Source organism: Tribolium castaneum, chromosome 9, assembly GCF_031307605.1.
Source record: "Tribolium castaneum strain GA2 chromosome 9, icTriCast1.1, whole genome shotgun sequence".
NCBI lineage: Eukaryota > Metazoa > Arthropoda > Insecta > Coleoptera > Tenebrionidae > Tribolium > Tribolium castaneum.
This window is the reverse complement of record NC_087402.1, coordinates 6,791,638-6,812,141: the sequence shown is the minus strand read 5'-3', so window position 1 is coordinate 6,812,141 and position 20,504 is coordinate 6,791,638. Positions and strand designations below refer to the sequence as shown.

The window sequence follows — 20,504 nt, the reverse complement described above, 5'->3', positions numbered from 1 at the left end:
AGGGTTTCCTCCACTCACTTTGTCTAGCGAATTACATAAAAGGAAATCGTATAATACGCTCTATTTTCCCCGATGCTTGTTTCACCTCTTGGCACTGTTGTTACACACATTTTTCGATTAATTTCCATTCGCTTGATTTAAGTGAAATTCGTCCTTTTTTGCTCTACAGATGACTGAGTAACACTCATTACTGCAGGTACATGCACGTACAGATTTTTCTGTTCTACTTTGTTCGATTGTTTGGTGTGAGAGTGAATTACGTAATGGATATCTCTTTGTTATTGTCCGATTGTCCAAAGATGCTATTATCAATCGACTGGATCGATAATTTATGTTAATTACTACTCGTAATTAATATTATTCGATTAGTCGTTCGGGTGTAAATGTTTTGTTATGTAAAATATTAATTAGGTGTAGAATTTGATAGAAAATGCCCCAAATTCTGATTGCGCTGAAATTCTTAATTAGAAACTATAATTATGAAGGTTGGCTTGGATCATCTGCAAGGTATCGGTAGCGTAACCCATAAATCTATAATTACGGAAGAAGTCTACCGTTGCTTAACTGTTTCAAGGTCGACTTTTACTCTCGTCTTAACTATGTGAACCAGAGAGAAGAGAAGAGATGCGTGCCACGCACAAATCTTTGATACTTAGTTGGGTAACTTTATCATGCAACACGTTAGTTACATTTTTATGTAACTTTGGGAACTGGTCTATATTTAGGTGAGTAAGTCTATGGTTCTGTCGCAGCATTGTATTTTCTTGTAACAACGTACGCACCAGAAAAGAGGGGATAGAAAGCCATAGTGCAAAGTTTTGACACAAATCCCCCAAGAAATATAAATACAACCCGAGCCTCCATCCACTATCAGTCGTAAACACACCCAATATGAAGCTTCAAGTAAGTGCGAGTGTGGTGAACTCCCCAGTGCTAATTTTCTTTGTTGTAGAGTGCACTGGTTTTGGTTCTGGGTTTGGTGCTAGTCTCAGCCGCCGAGGAAAAGAAGGAAAAAACCGAAAAAGCCGCCGAGAAAAAGGACAAGAGGGGCCTTTTCGACCTCGGCTACGGCTACGGGGGCGGCCATGAGCTCGGGGGTGGCATCGAATTCGGTCACGGGATCGGTGGTTTCGGGGGCGGTATCGAGGAACACGGCCATGTGAAGCACGTGACCATCACTAAAGAGATCCCGGTTCCAGTACCACATCCAGTACCCTATCCAGTGGTCAAGAAAATTGCAGTTCCGTACCCCGTCAAAGTGGCCGTGCCTGTTGACCGCCCATACCCCGTCCATGTACCCAAACCATACCCCGTCCCTGTCGAAAAACCCGTTCCCTACCCGGTCGAGAAACCAGTACCTTACCCAGTTAAAGTACCAGTCAAGGTACCAGTACCAGTGCCACACCCATACCCTGTGCCCAAACCCGTACCTTACCCCGTGCACAAACCCGTTCCATACCCAGTCAAAGTACCTGTCTATGTGGAGAAACACGTTCCAGTTCTGGTCAAGGAACATCACCATGAAGGGATCGGTTTCGGGATAGGACATGGAATCGAGGAATTTGGAGGGTTCCATCATTAAGCGACTGATGTTGTCTCTCTGTTGTTCTCATCAGTATTGTTGCACTGCGTTTTGCTCATTTCATCTCTGTCTAATTTAAATTATATTTATTCTTTTATTTTCTACTTAATAAAATGTTCTTTTTAAAAGTTGGTTTTATTTGACAGTTCACTCTTTCTTTTTGTTTCATAATTAATTAATACGCGAGCAAAGAAAAAGTTCTAAATTAGTAAATCAACAATTTAAATTCAATCTGAATCCACTACCTACGACAAGCTAAAAAACTAGTCGAAATAGTGAAATGTAAAAACATCAAACATTATAAAACGCTTTAGAGCATTTTTTCAAATAAAATTTATTTGAAAACAATTGACTTTCCTATTGGATATTGAGAGACTTAGTGGATGAAGAAGCTAAGTAATTTTTTTATTTAACGTTTGGTTAAAATATGTTTAACTTATTCGTATCTTTCTGTAAAATTTGTTCAACTAATCTTGGGGCTAGGTACAAATAATTTGGTATTGAATGATAATAAAAACTTATTTAAAAGTACAATTCATTGCATATTAGTTGATTTACGGACATACCTACACAGTATAAAAATAAATTAACCTTTTGTATTTTTTTTTCATTTAAAAATTTAATTTCTAACTGAAACTGTCTATTTTCTTGTTAAACAAATATACAGTAAAAAAATTTTTTTTCCTGAATATTTCGTTTTTATGGAACCGTTTCTAAAGCATTGACTTAGACTTTTTAAAACTGATCATAGAATAATACAATAAAATTTTGTCTTAACTTCATAGCTTCATCCATTGACCACTACTTCCTCTGTTTCTGGTATTTATGTTCTCCGAAAGAGTTCAAATATTATTACAGTAATACTTTGCAAGTATCATGAAACTAAATTTAAAACTTAAAATTAAAAAAATATATGTTAATTAAATTATCACGACTAACTGCAATATTTATGAGAGTTTCATTTAATCATTAAAATAAATTTATTACGAAAAAATCTTTTTGTTTAAAAATATAAAAATAGCTTTGTATATTTACGGTACGCATAAGTGAATGACGTAAAATTTTTGAAAAAAAAATGCATGGGTAATTACAAGTAGATAAATGTTAATTGTACTACTTTTACTAATTTGATGAACTCTTAAAGCATTAAGATTGACTTTACTTTCATCGGAGTCAAGTACAATATCAAGCAAATTTATTTTTGCGTAACTGATTCTCCCTCTCCAGTGATTCTCCCACTTCTTCTCCAGTGGTTCTACTACTGCAGAAAACTTCCACCCTCTGTGCCTTTTAAAAGTTAATCAGTCAACTCCTACATTGGTTAGTAAATATGCAAAAGATCATCGAAAACAGTGCCCGCTACTTGTGTTATCAGTAGCACTTTATTTATTTCCTTTATTTATCTTTTCCATTCCTTTGACTAAACTAATACCATATAATTATTTGAATTTATAATTCATTATAGGCTTTAATATTTTTTTAACTTGTTAAATAAATAGAGTTGATAATTAATCAAGCTGCAGAGTGAAGTAATAAAATTTTGAACAATAAATTAGAATATGTTTTTTCTCTCAGTTTGCACTAGTTTATTATTAACCACAAAGACAACTACTCTAATTTGTTATGTTATGAGTATAAATTCAAATGATAGCATAGTATTTTAATAATCAAATCTGATATATTAAAAATGAGCATTTTATTAATAGGAATTGGGAAATCGTGCTGTTAAACGTTCTTCTCAAAAAACTATTTTTTTTCACAATTTATTTATTTATTTATTTTTTTTTAAATATTAAAACTCCACTATTCTACAATTTATTAGTGCAGATCATTGACAAAATCATTGGCGCAGAAATTTGGATTTAGTGAAAATATTGCATCTTGAATCTTCTTAATTTAAAAGATAATTTTATCCATAGCAAGAATTTTAACTGACCGATTCTTAACGGAGACAAAAACGCTTTGAAAAAAGTGTGACTAATTATGACTTTCTCCTGCCTTAGTTTGTCTTATTTTTCATCAAACCGCTTCTTTCCCGAGAGTAATCCAAAGTAGTATAAAGACCCCATCAGCACACAGCACTTTTTAAGGTAAAACACCCCGATTCAGAAATATACGTTACTGAAGATTCAGAAGATAATAAAATTTTGGAGACATTTTCAGATAAGTTTTAGAGTTTTGTTTTTTTTTTGTTTTGAATTTTCGATTTTTATGTCTTTTTTAGATCTTTTATGTTATAAATACAATTTTGAAAGTAAAATTTTGTTTTTGATAACATATATTTTCATTTCACTGAATGTAGTTAAGTATTTTTGTATTTGCAATTTTTATTTTATATTGCAAGGTTAATAAAAAATCAAAACTAATGGGGATTTTTTTTTAAAAACCCGCGTTTTGGGGAATTGTTCGAATTGGCAGGAGGAAAAGTTGCCGTAACCATCTGGCAACCCTTAATAAAGTCGCTGTTTGTCAACTTGAATACCAACGTTGTCGGAGGCTGTTCACGTGTGCAGTGAACAACAGAATTTTATCACAAGTTTTTCGAATAAAACAAAAAAGCAAGGTATGTTCCTTTTTTGTTAATGTTTTTAGGTAAATGTGTTTTGTCTTTCCAATAGATGGTCAGATTAAAACGGTGCTCTGAGATGAGTGTGTTGAAAAATATCACTATCAGTGTCGAAGGCTTGCTAGAGACAGAAGTGTGGGTCGCACTAATGAAGACGGCCGTTTCATTTAATTCTTTAAATCCATTTCACGACGGATTATATTACAAGAATGAAATTGCGATCAAGAACATCTATAGAAACCAGTTAAGCCTTCAACTACGTGGAGGCAGAAATGTATTGTTAAAATTCGGTTCTCCAGATACAATGGAGGAATTTTGCAAAAATATTAAGTAAGAAAAATTTCGGTAAATTTTTACTGTAGCTACTTCTGGATTTTTGAATTTTTTTTTTTGCATTTTGCTTTAAAAAGCCTCTAGATCAAAGATATGACCATGAAAGTTTGTGCAAATGCCCCGTTTTCGAAAAATTCGACTTTGAATGACCTTGATCTAGACTTTTTAAATTTTATTAACACTCTAATAAATAATATTAACCGTAAATGTAACTATAAATGAAGCAAGGCGCCTACAGATGATAGTCCGCAGGCTGGGGCTTCGCCCCAGCGACCTAAAAATAAGCATACCCCACGGACGATTAAACTCGAAAATGTTGAACTCGAAACGTGGAATAGTGATTTTTATGGAGCTACAGCGCGTACAGGTCGTAGGGTACAGGCTGGGGCTTCGCCCCAGCGAACTAAAAATAAACATACCCCACGAACAGTTAAACTCGAAACGTGGAATAGTGGTTTTTATGGAACTATGTTGCGCGTGGCTGGGGCTTCGCCCCAGTTAACTAACAGGAAACATACCCCACGACCAATTAAACACGAAAACGTGGAACTCGACAAGTGGAATAGTGTTTTTATGGAGCTAGGGCGCCGTACAGTTCGTGGCCGGAGGCTGGGGCTGCGCCCCAGCTAACTAAAAGAAAATATACACCACGATTGGTAAATTAACCTCGAGAACGTAGCACTCACAAAAAAATACCTTGTTCACCGCTAGTAAGTAAAATAGAAATGGAGTTGTGTTGTTGGTAAATTGCATGAAGGGAAATGCCGGAATGCAACAACGCATCCCCACTTCCGTCAATCAGCCAATCAGAGCACAGAGACATAAATTCAAATTGCAAAATATGAAAAAATACACCTACTTTTTAATGAAAAAGATATAATACGTCATTTAAATTCATTCTGGGAATACCCGAAGGTGTTATAATCATAACAAACACGCAGGTGCGATTCTTACCTGTTGAAGCTAAACAATAACAACCAATCAGAAATAAGCACACGCAACGCATGCACACCCTGGTGGCAAACGTTGTATCCATTAAAATCAACAAAAATGGCGATTCAAGTGAAAAGTGAGTGAAAATAAAAATTATTTTTCTAATGTTATTTTCAATTTGCACAAGAAAATTCATAGTGTACGGTCATCAGGGCACTTAGAGGAATCGTTTGGCGTAAGTTTCAGCTTGAAAATCCAGAAGTAGTTAAAGTGAAAAATTACCAAAATTTCTCTACTATTTAATTTATAACAGTTATAAGGTGTCTAACAAACCACACAAAAAATTATTTATTAAATAAAATAGGTGTGAATTTAAAGTAGCATTATAGTATTAAAAATTACATCTTGCGTTTGTTATAACCCACACAATACAATACAAACTGTTTTTTTTTTGCAGCTATATGGCCCCGTGTCCTTCTCCAGTGTCGTCACCCTCACCATCTCCACCAAAATGCACGCCCTCTCTATCTCCACCATCAAGCTCATCATGGGCAAATAATAGATTGTAGCGGCAAAATAAATATTTTAAAAAAGTTTGTTGGAATTTTATTATTATAGAGGAATCACAATAACAAACGTTTCGCTGAAGTGACCTAATAGATAAATTGAGCAAAAAGGCGAATTTTAACTTTTAACAAAGGTACTTTGAAAAACGGGCTAGATTTAATATGTGCTGAACAAGCCCATATAGTTTTGCTTTTTTAAACATACCTTCGAAAACAAAGTCAAAATGCTTAGAAAACAAAGCGTTTTGAAGGGGCCTTTAAATAGTTTTATTAAAAAATGCTTTTCAGTTTACCCTTGAAAATCTGGTTGTTTTCACGATTTTTTTTTGCTTTTCTGTTAACCCTTGACAATCAGAGTGTTTTACCTTAAAAAGTGCTGTGTGCTAAAAAGGCCTTTATACTACTATCCAATAATTATTATTAATTTATAACGGTTCACTTTCACGCAATGTCATTGACAATCTATTACACTGACCAGTAAAAAACGCAAATCGCTGTAGCTAAAAGTGTGGAAAAGCCTTTCTACTTTGCATTATTAAAATCCAATTTATAAAAACAAATTTATTTAAAACAGTACAACAAAAACAATACATAAAGCTACAATTTTGGTTTATTACGACCCCTGGTGTTGTTCCTGCGCCTGCTGTTCACCAGCCATTTGAAGGGGTACCCACCCAACTTGCTGGGCTTGTGCGTTGACTTGAGTACCATAAGCCCCAGACTGGTCTTGTTCAGAAAAACCCCCTGCGTTATCACCGCCGTGGAAGCCTCCCTCAAAGCCTCCACCTTCTTGGCCTTCTTCGTGGACTTCGTTCAATTGCTGGTGTCCGAACTGTTCGTGACCACCGAATGAACCTCCGAAGGAGCCCTCAGAGCCCCCCTGGTGGCCTTTGAACTCTTCGACTGGTACTGGGAAAGGCTTGGGCACTTCGAAAGCGACAGGAACCTTTTTGATTATTTCGACAGGGACTGGGTGGGGTACTTTGACGAGTTTGGTGTGTACAACGGGGTAGGGCTTGGGGACTTCGATGGGATGGGGTACTGGAACTGGTACTTTGACAGGATAGGGGTGGGGTTCTTTGATTACAACTTTTTTGGTGATTTCGACTACTGCAGGAGGTAGAGTGTCTTTGATGGCACTGCCTAAGTGGATGATGTCGAATTTGGGGTAGTGCAGTTTTCCGTAATGCGACTCATTTGGGACCCCTTCAAGGTGGTGGCCCCCGTGATGCTCGAAGCCGGGACGAGCGTGTGCTAAACAGCAAAACGCAAGAATAACAGCCTGAAACCAATTTACACAGACATTGAAGTAACACTAAGCCCTGTGTAACTCACAAAAGGTTTCATAATAACACCTGTCGTCAAAGAAGGCTAATAACTGCAGGAAACCATGAAATGTTACTATTTATATACGGGACGAAATTACAATATCCGGAGACTCCTTGACTAATCTAAAATTCACTCCCATTTCACTTTCTTCGAAGTTCATGATCAACAAAGCAACAAAAACGTCAAATCTGCTGTCTCATTTCAGGCAGCAAACGGTTGCGGTTTGAAGAGTGACGAGAAATTTCATTATTATTGTAAATTTTATTCCCGACCTTTCTTTTTGCACGGTTTATACAACAAAGATTTACCTTCTCTGCTAAAAGGTAGTGCTACTATCCTTATTAGGTGAACTTGAACTCTGTGTGTTAGATAATGACAGAAGCTTGGACGTGAAAGTAATTATTTGCAGACTGTTTAGTACAATCTCTTGCTGACCACTAGCTGAAGTCGCCAGAACATGCTTTACATTTACTCGGACTTTCCTCCGATGAGGAGTGATTTGTCATTTTTAATCCATCTCATTTTTTCAAAAATTCGAACAATGCATTGAACAATACCAGAACCAATGACCAAAACTAAGAAAGTAAATCTCTTTTAACACTCTATCCCCACTCAAAAACCACTATAGACTGCGTATTCTGGGCGTAATTTTGCGTAAACTTTCATTTTGTCAATTTATTAGTTTAAATTGTTAATCAGGTTTTTGTGGCTTTTACGATTTATTGTTTACTCACACACACGTGTCATTACTCCCAGTTGGAATTTGAAAGGAATAATTTATGCACACTATGTTCAAATTGTTTTAAAATTATGAATAATTGGCTTGCAAAATTGAGCAAACTTCACAATGTTAATGTATTCAAACAAAAACATTAGTTTTAATTTTCCAAAAAAAAGCTTTTCACATGCACTTCCACATTTAAATAAAAATAGAAATCGTCAATAAAATTTTTAATTCTTTTGTAGATCTTAATAATGATGCTTCTTATACCTACCACACTATAAATAAATACTTAGTAATAACAAGAATAAGCTTATTCGAAATAGAACTAGTAAGACGTTTATAAAAACCAATAACAAGTCTGCACCATTTGGCAGAGCGCTACCTTTGGTGAAATTACCTACACATCAGAATTTTGCTTCTTCTTTAATAAAAAAGTAACGAAAAATCAAAGGTTTTGCACCAACAATAAATTATTTCTCGTAGAACTCTGCTATGGGAAATACCAATTGTAACGAAAAATTGAAGGTTGGATATAAGTGATATAACGAATAAAATATTTGATTTTAATTTTCATCTACAGAAGCTAATCGCAAACTTAATTATTGTATTCAATTAATTTTCACCTTATTGATACGTTTTCTTGTATTCTGTTATGTAAGCTGTGAACAAAGAAATTTCAACCATGCATCTATTGAACCTGTAATAAATCTCTAACAAGAATTTGATGATTATTATTATATTCTTCAGTCAACAATTAACAAAGAACTTTTAGCTCCAGTGTAGGTACTTTACTGACATAACACCTCATTAAAAGATTGTTACTTGTGTCAGAAAAAGTGCGAATACCGGTGTCAAAACCTGAAAGCTTTTTATTTCGAAACATCAGATAAATTTAGGCGGAACTATACAGAGCAGTGGACATTGTCACATATTCTTCCTCGCTTCGTATAAATCGCACAAAGAGCGGACCAATCACTGGTGAAGGGAATCAGAAACACTTTCCCTGTCTGATCTAAATAAAATAAATGCAAATAAAATCACAAAATGCGAGTGCAATTTGGTTTTGTTTTTTTATGATTAAACATATGTTGACTCGGTTAAATGATCTTGATAAAATAGCGCAACAATTATTCACTGCTACTGTTACAAAACCAAAATTTATTTCGTTTGAAAAATGCATCCACACGTCATTTTGCCGCATTCCAAATGCGGAAAATCTCATTACGTTTTAATTAATAGATGATGCGTTACGAGTGAGAGTAAGTTAATGAAACACCCTTTTCTAGACCCAATTTTTTCGATCGGAGATGCGATAAATAAATTTTGCAAGGTTATTGTCTTGAAGATTACTTCTTGGCTGGAACTAATTGTTATGGTCTGGTGAAGTTCATATTTCGTAAATGGCCGTATTTGCAACCAGTCCAAGCATGCAACAGATTAAACCCATTACAATAATTGCACGACCATTATTTCAAAAAAATCGCGTGAAAGTCGGAATCCTTTCAACCCCAAATGCATCATCTGGACAATATTATGAAAGTTGAACTACAGGAAACGGACCTTCTAATGACCATTTCCGGGAGTTTTAAGCAGCAGCGAATTTTTTCGTTATGTAATGGAAAGAAGCGAACGCCTTGATTGATATTGCCATTATTTTGCCGCACCTTATCAATTACTCAAGCAGTAGATTGGGATTTTATTTCAATGGAGATCACTCCTGTTTCGTGTGTTGGCGAGCTCTAACGACTTTCTCTGAAACTTTTTCAGGCGAGTTAAACCACACTGCTCCATCTACCGAACTCGCTTGGCACTAATAATAGCCAATTTTTTTCAAATATGCATGATTAAAATTCTTGTAATAAAAATAAATGACTGGTATAAATCTTCCCCAGTTAATTAATTAGTGTTTCCGGGCGGAAAAAGTAAAAAATTGTAATCCCTTTCGTAGAAACAAGTCCAGATTTCAAAAAAATCGTATAACGTTTCAATAATTGGATAATTGGACAAATATGGAGCTTGAAAAAGTTTGATTTATTGAGACCTTGAGTATGAACTGAAATTGCAACACCAGTGAGGGGTTTGCCAATTCAGCAAACGGAAATGTAATTATTGGCGGAGCAAAAAGTTCGGAATGCCCTATACGTGCAAATTCCGATCTTTTTGTTGTGGGTGGAACTTTACGATTGGAGATAATTGCAGGTTTTGCAATAAAACATGCACAACGTTATTAGGATAACAGTGAGCAATAACAATACTAATTGAGTTATTTTACTTGCATAATAGTGAAAAAAATTAAGATGGATCAGTTATCGGATTAATTGTGCTATTCTGTTACAGAATAATTGCGTAATTAGATGCTAATTTGTTGGCAATAAATGGTGCAAAATAGCCTATTGAATGGAATGCCTTCGGAAATGAATAATTATAATTAAGCTTCATTTTGCTATTTAGCCAGATGGCAGATAGCTCCTTTTTATGTCTGTCAGACACTTATTACAGTTTAGATCATTTTCACATGCTTTTCTGATCGCTTCCTCCTTTTGCTCCAAACGATTTTTTAATTTTTTTAGACACAATAGGTCAGAAAAACTATTTTTTTAATTGATAGAGATGAACAATACCAAAAAGCCAGACACGCCCAACTTTCGCCGAGATCTAATACTCCAGTTGATGCATCAGCACTGATGTGCTGCTCATTGAGGAAGAAATATAGCCGGAGGTTCAAGTTTTGCGTTCACTTTTTTTATACTGACTCACCATAAGGAAGAATAATTTTTGAACTTTCCCGAACTAGAGAAAAAATTGGATCAGCAAGCAAAAATGTTCAATTTAAATGTCAAATGATCTTTTATTAGCGTCTGATGCCGGGTGCGGTCAAAAATCATTTATGTAATAAAATAGCACTTAATTAATTTTCGGTCACGTCCCAAATTGACAACAATAATTAAATTCGGTAATAGTTGCACAATTTCGCCAAAAAACTAATAACCATAAATATCAATTAATTAATTGGATGATGGATGGGGGAAGGTTGTGTAGTTGGTTGCCTGTTATTAAAAACTTATCCGGCTGTAATCAGCTTAATCAGAGTGTTAAGATCACTTCAAAAGCTAAAAAATCTAATCAAAGTAATAACAAAATTGCTCAATTTATTACAATTAAATGCTGCCCCAAGTAATAACTAGATCAGACTATTTTTACAGACGTTGCTGAAAAACTGTTGTAATAAATCGTTGCAGTTTATGGCCCATTATTTTGATACACGCACGACCAATTAAAACCCAGAGGTGCAAAAAATTAAGTATACAAAGTGTGAGCACATACCTTATATTTTATTAGATCATAAAGAATAAGTTTCACACATAAATTATAAAAAATTCCTTTCTAAACTATTTAAGGAGACAAAGATTATTACAAAAACTGTAAAGAAAAATTTATTTCATTATCGTAACCATCAGGAAATCGTTTAATACAGATAAATTTTACTCTAATTGAAACTCGATGATTTCCTCAAGTTTCTCATACGTACACATCTCTTCAAGACTGACTTTACTTACATACCTTTTACTGGTTTAGTAAGCATCATTATCACCTAGCTGTATTACGTTCACTCCAGATTATTATATTTAACCATTCAGGTACAAATTAACATTAAATAAGAACCTAAAAATTAATAACTGTGATTAGTAATTAGTCATTTAGGTCAGGAACTCACATTTTTGGTACTTTAAGTGCAACCAGACGTAGTTATGAATTACATTTACTCATTTACTATTTACTCAAATGATTATAACACCGGAATGTTTGTGCTCTATTTGCTTTAGTTTAATGCAAATCGAGCATTAGTCATATTACCGTAAGTTTATCTCGGTTTCGTGTCTAATATTAAATTAACAAAATAATCAAAAATCATTTGGTCTGGTCTTGTCCAATTAAATTCGAATTATTTAGAGCCAGCATTAACATGCCCAACTGTTACATATTTATACTCTGTGAATGTCTGCCAGACTTCTCTTACACTTTATTGCAGAAATTAGCATATTGTGGAGCATTCAAATCTCATTTTGCATAACTGTGTGATTACAAGTCGCGCATATTTTGAGAATTGCATTTCAACAGTGGCAGACAAACAATTATATAATTTCATCGAGTCAAAATAAAATATTGGGTCATAATCACGTGTAATGCAGCAAACGTGAGGAAATATAAGTAACGTACGAGAACAAAGCGTTCTTGCTTAATTATTTGAAAATGTTAAGATTTCCAGCAAACTAAAATTTGCTTTGGTCTTGATTATATAGTTCGTAGCCTCTAATCCACGTCTATCAAATGAGATAATTATTGTTCGAGATACGTTACATTATTGCATAAATAATGCACTCTTATTTGGTTTAGTAACACACCTCATTACTCAGTAACCGTTTAAAGCCGCATGTGAGAACCAAAAAATGAGGCACAAGGCGGTGTCACGCTTGGCGGAATTTACTGCATTAAAATTTCCGAGATCCGTTTATTACCGAATTACGTAATTTTTGCCATTCCTAATCTTCGATCTTGGCGTAACTTTCTCGACACATCTAAAGATTTGCATTCGTAAAATAATTTTGAAACAAATTTCGTCTTGTCGAGTTTATCGAACCATGATATTTGCTTATTTCCTGCTGCTAGCATTCGATTGTCGACACTTTAAAAATAATTGATTGTGGGTTAGTGGCGATCGAGACCGTAATAACATTGCAACGAGTTCGCCCCCCGGCGGTGCAATAGTCGAAAAAATCCCTTTTACGCAACAAGTTCAAAACTGGGGCAGTTTATATTACAAAGAAGCGGAAGTTGCAGTTTTACGAAAATATATCGCATGTCTGCGGCGACAATTAGACGTGCTTGAGTCTCGCCTTTTTTACATAATTAGAAATTCATATGTGGTTTTTAATTAGACTGGACAATTTCCTCCAAACAGGAACATCGCTACTGCTACATTTCTTCACTTTCTAGTGAACCCAGTCGGTTCGAGTAGCAAAAATTATTGCACTTCGCAGATGGCAACATTCTAACTAAACCGTAAAAGTGTGTGGGAATCATTTTCATTAATCTCATTTTCCGTGATTATCATAATTGCAACGCTTAAGAATTGCATATTTCAGTTTACGTAAAATTGAGTCTATCACTGCACCACTTTCATCGCTTCGATTAGCTCGGAATTACCGAGACATTAAAGGAAGAGGTGTGTGTGAAACTTCGGAAACGACCACTGATCACACCCTTGCTATTTTAATCATACTGGCGTCCTCTAGTGAATGATTACACCAACCAGGTCTTTTCCTGATTAACATATGCTGCATTTATGCAATCACGATTAAAAGATTGCGCTTAATAACACCACTTAATCAATTATTTCAACTAATATAGCTCGTTTTTTTAAGAAATGGTTTCCTCAAATTCCATCAGATAACAATGTAATTTAACAGGTGCACACGTTTCCTTAATTATGAAAGTTGAGTAAAATTGGTGATCTCTGAATTTCATTTTTTGGTGCAGTTCCTCTTCTTTCATTAATTGGTGTGATGAAAGTTTCCAATCCTTTGTTCGATAATTATTGATACAGTTCTTGCAAACTGCCCGCTATTGTATCATGACTTTCAAATTTCCATTCATGAAGTCATTACATTTTTATGTCGGCCGGAAAGCTGAAAAAATCTTTGTCATATTTAGATGCGGTTCATTGCACAACGATTTGCTAATGACGACTAATTAACAAATCTTGACCAAACAAAGAATGGCTTTTCGCGGTTGCGTTATTGGATTTGTGCCCTGATTTATGCAAAGCAATTTCACGTCGAATTTGAAGTATCTCCCTCAATTTCATTTACATATAATAAAGTTGCACAAGAATTCTTTTAAGATTATAGTTAATTAAAAATGAAATAATCCGATTCTGTACGAAGCGAATTTCTCAAAAATTACATAGGAAGTGCATTTTTCATTAAATAATGTTTTGCAGGAATGTTGCATGTCAACTCTGATCCGTCTTTAATCTTCTTCTGAATGATTTTCGTGGTGTATGAACAATGAGTGAAGCATGCATCTGTTATTAAATAGTTCGTTGCTTCGGTAGCACTTAGGTATGGTATTGCATGTTCAACGATGCGTCTAGAGCTTGTGAATGTATGGGTGGTATGGGTTGCAGATTCACCCAGTGAAAGTACGTCTTGTTAGTGGGTAGATTGGGGAGGAACCCTTTCCACTCGTATCCATATATAAAGCCACCTCTCTAAGGGTAAGCCATCACTTGTCAGTTTCTTCTACACACAACATGAAGCCTCTTGTGGTAAGTGAGCGGCTTCATCTCGAAAACTTTAACCCAAATACCGAAAAATAGGTTGCTTCACTGGTACTAGCAGTCGCCAGCATTGCCCAATGCGGCGAGGCTAAAACCGACGACAAGAAAACCGAAAAACGTGGTATCTTCAGTAGCAGTATTGGGAGCGGCTACGGGGGCGGCTACGGCCATGGGGGCGGCATCAGCATCGGTGGTGGCAGCCTCGGCGGCCATGGAGGTGGCATCAGCATCGGTGGCGGCCATGGAGGTGGCATCGGGGGCGGAAGCTTCGGCGGCCACGAGGGTGGCGGATTCGGCGGAGGAATCGGGGGCGGAATCGGCGGAGGAATCGGTGGTGGATTCGGCGGCGGTTTCGGAGGCGGAGCCGGAGGTGGTGGCGGCGGCGGCGGCGCTACTGTAACCACCATCACCCAAGCTGTGGGAGTACCAGTGCCCCAGCCCTACCCAGTCACCGTCACCCGCCCTGTCCCAGTCCCAGTACCACAACCCGTGGCTGTCCCAGTACCACGCCCAGTGCAAGTACCAGTGCCGGTACCACGTCCCGTTGTTGTTCCCAGACCAGTCCCTGTGACTGTAACGCGCCCAGTACCAGTACCAGTTCAGGTCCCTGTCCAAGTACCAGTACCACAACCCGTTGGAGTGCCAGTACCTCAGCCCTACCCAGTCACTGTCCCACAGCCCGTTCCCGTTAGGGTACCACAGACCATCGTGGTTCCAGTCGCGCAACCTGTCTTTGTTGGAGGCGGCGGTGGTGGAGCCGGCGGCGGCGGATTTGGAGGAGGAATCGGTGGTGGAATCGGAGGAGGAATTGGAGGTGGCATCGGGGGAGGATATGGAGGAGGCCACGGGCTCGGAGGAGGATTAGGAGGAGGATTGGGAGGTGGACATGGTTCCATCAGTATTGGCAGCAGTTATGGCGGCGGCTACGGCGGCGGTTACGGAGGTGGACACTCTATCTCTTTGGGATCGGGAAGTTTCGGAGGACATGGAAGTTCTTTCGGAAGCGGATCCTTAGGAGGACATGGTTCTCTCGGAGGTGGGTCTTTGGGAGGACACGGAGGTGCCACGAGCTATTCCAGTATCTCTATTGGAGGAGGCCACAAATACTAACTAAAGACTATCCATTCACCTCATTTCATCAGCTCTCAAATTTCATAGCGATTCATCCTATTGTGATACCATAAGTATTTTGTTGATTTTGATGGTATTACCATCTGTGTATATATTTTACATGCACTTTAATAAAGATCTATTTTACTAGATTTGCTTTATTTGAACAATTATTCACCTATCTGCAAACTAATTAAATAATCAATATTGCAAAAGACTCAATAAAATTTAATATTCAGGTAAATAAAACACACTGCACCAAGAAAAAAATTAAAGGAAGCAACTAAAATAATTCAAATTATTTATTACTGTAAGTTATACTAAAACATTATGCAACACAAAATACAGTCGCAAGAAATTCCGGCAATGTCCACACTTCGTCGTTCCGCTCAGAGAAACTTGTTTCAAATAAATTACTATAATTATGTTATTATGTAAATTAAGGCAAGTGCTTTTTATACCATTTATTTATCACTTTATGTTATCCTATTGACATACTCATACTTACGCACATACAATTTTCATTAATAAAAATCTATCCCTAAATAAAAAAATTATTCTTATTTGAGGTATTTGAGGTATAAGCATATTTTTCATTCGTAAAAAATGCACTAGAAAGAGAATCTACATGCCAACCAAATTTTATAGCGTCATAATAAAAGTATTATACATGTATTTTTAATGAATAAGCAAGCAAAATCATCATCATTTATTGATTTATCATTAAAATAAAATATCACCTAAATAACTACAAAAGTTCTAAATACTTCTAAATAATAGTATTGTTAAAGAATTAATTATAATAGTCTAAGATCCAAATTAGGATCGTCCAGCACGCATCTGCTTACCAACGTTTTACAGCGTTTCTGGTAACTTTTTTACTGATTTACAGGATACATTCTTTATTCCCCATAAGTCCACTACAGAGCCAAAAGTATTTTATTTTCCTTTAACACATATTGTTGATAAAAAATTATTTTCAAAAAGTATGTGTTAGATTTTTTTTGTTTTCAGATTTTTTTCTGAATTAAATAAATCAATGACCGCATTTTAAAAGACTTTCTCCCTTACAGCCTGAGTAGAAGAATGTACTCTGTAAATCAGTTCCAAAAATGTTACTTAAAAAAACTTTTTAGCCCATTTAATCATAGCCCTGAATACTTTTTTTAGGCAATCCATAGATGATACATTCCTTAGCGTCTTACATTAATTTGATAAAAAATAAGTTTCAACCAATAAGCAGATGGGTGCAGGATGACCCTAATTCGTATCCTCTACTATAAATAATTCAATGCCAATATATAAAACAAAACAATAATTAGACAATTCTAAAAAAAGATTTCTAATTAATCACTCAAGACAAGCATTCCAATAATAATAATCACCAACAAGAAACACACTTTTAAAATCGTATCGAATATTTTTCCGAGGAAATTTACCGGAAGGAAGAGTCGGGGAAAGTTAAAATGATTTTAGTAATCAGCAGGTTCAAAAAAAATGATATATAAACAAAACAGTTACTACCAGGCTGCTATATATCTGAGATAATAAATTTTGAACTTTCAAACCAACACTTTATTTGAGTGAAAATAAAGAATTTTAATTATGCTTCCATATTAAAATACCACACGAAAAATAAGTAGTTTGTTTATGATTTCTATCACATTATTATATAGTAGGTTTTATAATATTATTCTCTTTCGAATATGTAAAATAACTGTTACTTTTTTTTGTTAAAATTTATAGACTTTATCGGTGATAATCTTGAAATACATTCTTCTACTCATATTAGAGGTCTCTTAGATCTCTTTCATTTAGGAACCAGTTACGAGTAACTACACTACAAACTGTCGGATAAATTTCAATAAATAAGCAAATTTTACTTCGGTGAAATAATAATGATTTAAAAAATCTTTCGTTATATCTATAAAAAATGCAGTTACGATGTTACGAGTGAAGCAACAGAAAAGTTCCAAAGTGTACGAACTGAAATAAATATAATTTTTCAAATGGTGAACACTATTTTCTGTTTATTAATTTTTATATGTACTTGTTTAGCATAACTCTGAATTTTCATAATTATTTTTCTTTGCTAAAGGTTTGAAATAAAATTTACAATGAATTTGATTTAACATGTAATTAACCGTAGTTCGTCTACTAGTGGTACGTATTAATTTTATATTTTAAAGTAATAACAATAAGTTATTCAATATTCTTTATCTATCTGTTTGAAATTTTTTCACTGTGTTACAAACTTATTATTTCCCTACATCAAGCAATAAATCGTTCAAAATGGCAATGAAATCCACGAAACAGAAAAATGCGCATTCTTGCTCATCACATTTCCATATAGTTAATTATGTCCAAACTAAATTGAGTAATAAACATTTTAATAATTTATCATTTTTGAAATTATTTGCTCATCCATGTGTTACCAATTAATGTAGATTCAAGTCCTTAATGATTGTAAATGAAAGCCCCCCCAAATTTTTTTATATAAATAGCAACTTTGCCATAACCAAAGTATCATTTTGTGTTGGTTCCATCATACATCATCATGAAAACCTTTTCGGTAAGTCTCCTTCCAGAGAAGAACAAAAATCAAACTCATCTCTCACATCAGGTAGCCGTCTTCTTGTTGGCAGTTACTTGCCTTGCCCAAGGCAGTAAGGCCGACTCTGCCGAAGCCAAAACCGTGGAAAAACGTGGCATCTTCAGCGGTGTGTACAAATCTCTCGGTGGTTACGGCTATGGAGGCGGCTATGGATCAGGTTACAGCGGAATTGGGATCGGATCGGGTGGAATTGGTGGCGCTGGACTTGGATTTGGTGGAATTGGTGGCGCTGGACTCGGAATTAGTTCTGGAATCAAACACGGCGCTACTGTCTCTACCATCAGCCAGGCAGTACCAGTACCAGTACCACAGCCCTACCCAGTCACCGTCACGCGCCCTGTACCAGTACCAGTAGCCCAGCCCGTGGCTGTCCCAGTACCACGCCCAGTGCAAGTACCAGTGCCGGTACCACGTCCCGTTGTTGTTCCTAGACCAGTACCAGTCACTGTTTCTCGCCCTGTGCCAGTACCAGTCAGCGTACCCATTCAAGTACCCGTGGCCCAACCTGTTGGAGTTCCAGTTCCCCAACCATACCCCGTCACTGTGCCCCAGCCCGTCCCAGTCAGAGTACCACAAACCGTTGTCGTTCCAGTAGCTCAGCCTGTGGTTGTTGGAGGCAGCGGCTTCTTTGGAGGTGCTGGATTGGGCGGAATTGGGGGATTTGGAGGCATTGGCAGCTCGATTGGGATTTCATCCGGAAGTTATGGCGGATATGGTTATGGAGCCAGCATTTATGATCATCATCTTAAATACTAGACTTGATAGAAAACGGCTATGAATAATAAATAATAAAAAATGAAATGACTTTTATTACAACTCCACAACTCTATTCGTACAAATTCTAAAATTTACTAAATGTTTTAGTGAGCTCTCGAAAAAATACTCAATCTTGTTCTGTTACGAATTATTATCTCTCGATTTTAATTTTTTCTTGGGGATTATTTTACCCCACTCTCCCCTAATTATTATTATAATAACAGTAATTATTAATTTTTCCATAACGTCAGTGTAGACTTTAGTTAGTTGTGTGAAAATCTAATTACTTATCTAGAATTCTTTGTTTTTGTGTAATACATTTAAAAAAGTGTGTTTTCGTCAAATAAATCAAATTATTTCAAAAACAGCAGAATCGAGCAATTTATTCGCATCTAGGGCGAAATCCCGTCTTGTGAGAAAGGCCTGCCCTAAATCTTGCTTATCAATCTTTTTTGTTTCTGTTAGTGTGTAATTTGACCAATAGATACATAAAAATGCCCTCCTACTTGTTTATCTGGAGCACAAAAAATTGCAAGCCGATTGAAGCGTTTGTTATTGGCTATGGGTGGGGTATTGCACTCCCGACTGTAAAACGGACCAATCATAAAGCGATTAAAACTGAGCAAAAAACTGTTTGATTATTTTGTAAATGTCGGCCAAACCATCTGCAATTTCGCTTCACGTTTTCAACTTTAGATCGACTTGTTTTTGATAAATATTGATTTTAGCAATTATTTCGAGTCCAAATTCAAACATTTCGCACGTTTTTCAGGAAGAACTCAATTGTTTCGCAAGATTCTCTCACAAATTAGATCAAAAATCTTCTCGTCTTGTCCTGAAATGTCTTTATAGACTGGTGCTTCGTTGCAGAATTGGTTATTGACTGGTTACTCTTTTATCTGATTTATCGCTGAAGCTGTCAATTTGCTGGTCCAGCTGCATACATGTCAACTGATTCTAAAGTGTCATAGAATTTACGAGCAACAGTAAAAGTAGATTGAGCGATAAAAATGTATTTTATGCAAAGTAATGATTGGAGAGCTGCAAGTGGGAAGAAAGCGAATTAATCCAAAAATTATTCGGGCCTCAAAAGAAAAAAAACATCATTTGTTTTTTTCAATCATTATCTAATATCTAAATTGATTGATATTAAGTAATGTTAGAAATGGGTGAAAAAATAATGGAATAATTTTACACCTCTGTCATCAGTGTGACCTAAAATGCGCACACTTCCGGACGAAAAAATTAACAATTTAATTTTCTATTAATTAAAAAATGTAATTTTTGTAACTGGAAATAAAAGTTTTATGGAAAATCCAACAAATGCACTTATTTACATTTTTTAATAGGAATTTCTAAAGAATTATAATGTACCGAATTTCATTACCATTTCGTTATTTCTCTAATGAATAGTCATAGTTTTATTTCATGCACCCACATTTAAAAATATTTCTTATTAAAATAGTATTATTTTGTAACATAATCACAAGTAATAATAGTATTGTAAACATCCTCAATAATTGTTTTTTACATCCGTATCAATTTTTAATTAGATCAACTTCATTACGACAATTACAGTAATACAGAAAATGAACCAATTAATTGTTATAAATTCTGTCGTGTGTAGGTACCTGACCGTAACATCAAAACT

At 35.7% G+C, this 20,504-nt stretch overlaps 3 protein-coding genes and 1 non-coding gene across 4 annotated transcripts; 3 read left to right on the top strand and 1 right to left on the bottom strand.

Moving 5' to 3' along the window:
• The first annotated feature begins 785 nt into the window (after nt 1-785).
• Nucleotides 786-15,635, top strand: LOC107397799 (uncharacterized). Its single transcript, XM_015979320.2, has 6 exons — nt 786-903; nt 953-1,578; nt 6,635-6,814; nt 6,854-7,077; nt 7,153-7,229; nt 14,413-15,635. The coding sequence occupies exons 1-6, from the start codon at nt 892-894 to the stop codon at nt 15,481-15,483; spliced, it is 2,190 nt and encodes a 729-aa protein (XP_015834806.2). The 5' UTR covers nt 786-891; the 3' UTR covers nt 15,484-15,635.
• On the top strand, nt 4,010-6,010 carry LOC103312709 (uncharacterized). The gene is made up of 3 exons (XR_010335391.1): nt 4,010-4,145; nt 4,201-4,478; nt 5,872-6,010. It is a non-coding gene; the product is annotated as an uncharacterized LOC103312709 (transcript).
• Nucleotides 6,527-7,450, bottom strand: LOC103312710 (uncharacterized). The gene is made up of 2 exons (XM_008194087.3): nt 7,316-7,450; nt 6,527-7,262 (listed from the first exon to the last, which is right to left on the bottom strand). The coding sequence occupies exons 1-2, from the start codon at nt 7,325-7,327 to the stop codon at nt 6,594-6,596; spliced, it is 681 nt and encodes a 226-aa protein (XP_008192309.1). The 5' UTR covers nt 7,328-7,450; the 3' UTR covers nt 6,527-6,593.
• Nucleotides 15,636-17,908: 2,273 nt separating the features above from the next.
• LOC107397798 (elastin) lies at nt 17,909-18,898 on the top strand. Its single transcript, XM_015979319.2, has 2 exons — nt 17,909-18,055; nt 18,107-18,898. Exons 1-2 carry the CDS (start codon nt 18,041-18,043, stop codon nt 18,851-18,853), a joined length of 762 nt encoding a protein of 253 aa, XP_015834805.2. The 5' UTR covers nt 17,909-18,040; the 3' UTR covers nt 18,854-18,898.
• Nucleotides 18,899-20,504: the final 1,606 nt, after the last annotated feature.

Coding starts and splice junctions, on each gene's coding strand:
- LOC107397799 (XM_015979320.2), top strand. Junction 7,078..7,152: donor CTTTGATTACAACTTTTTTG/GTGATTTCGACT, acceptor AATTTGGGGTAG/TGCAGTTTTCCGTAATGCGA. Junction 7,230..14,412: donor TGCTCGAAGCCGGGACGAGC/GTGTGCTAAACA, acceptor ACCGAAAAATAG/GTTGCTTCACTGGTACTAGC.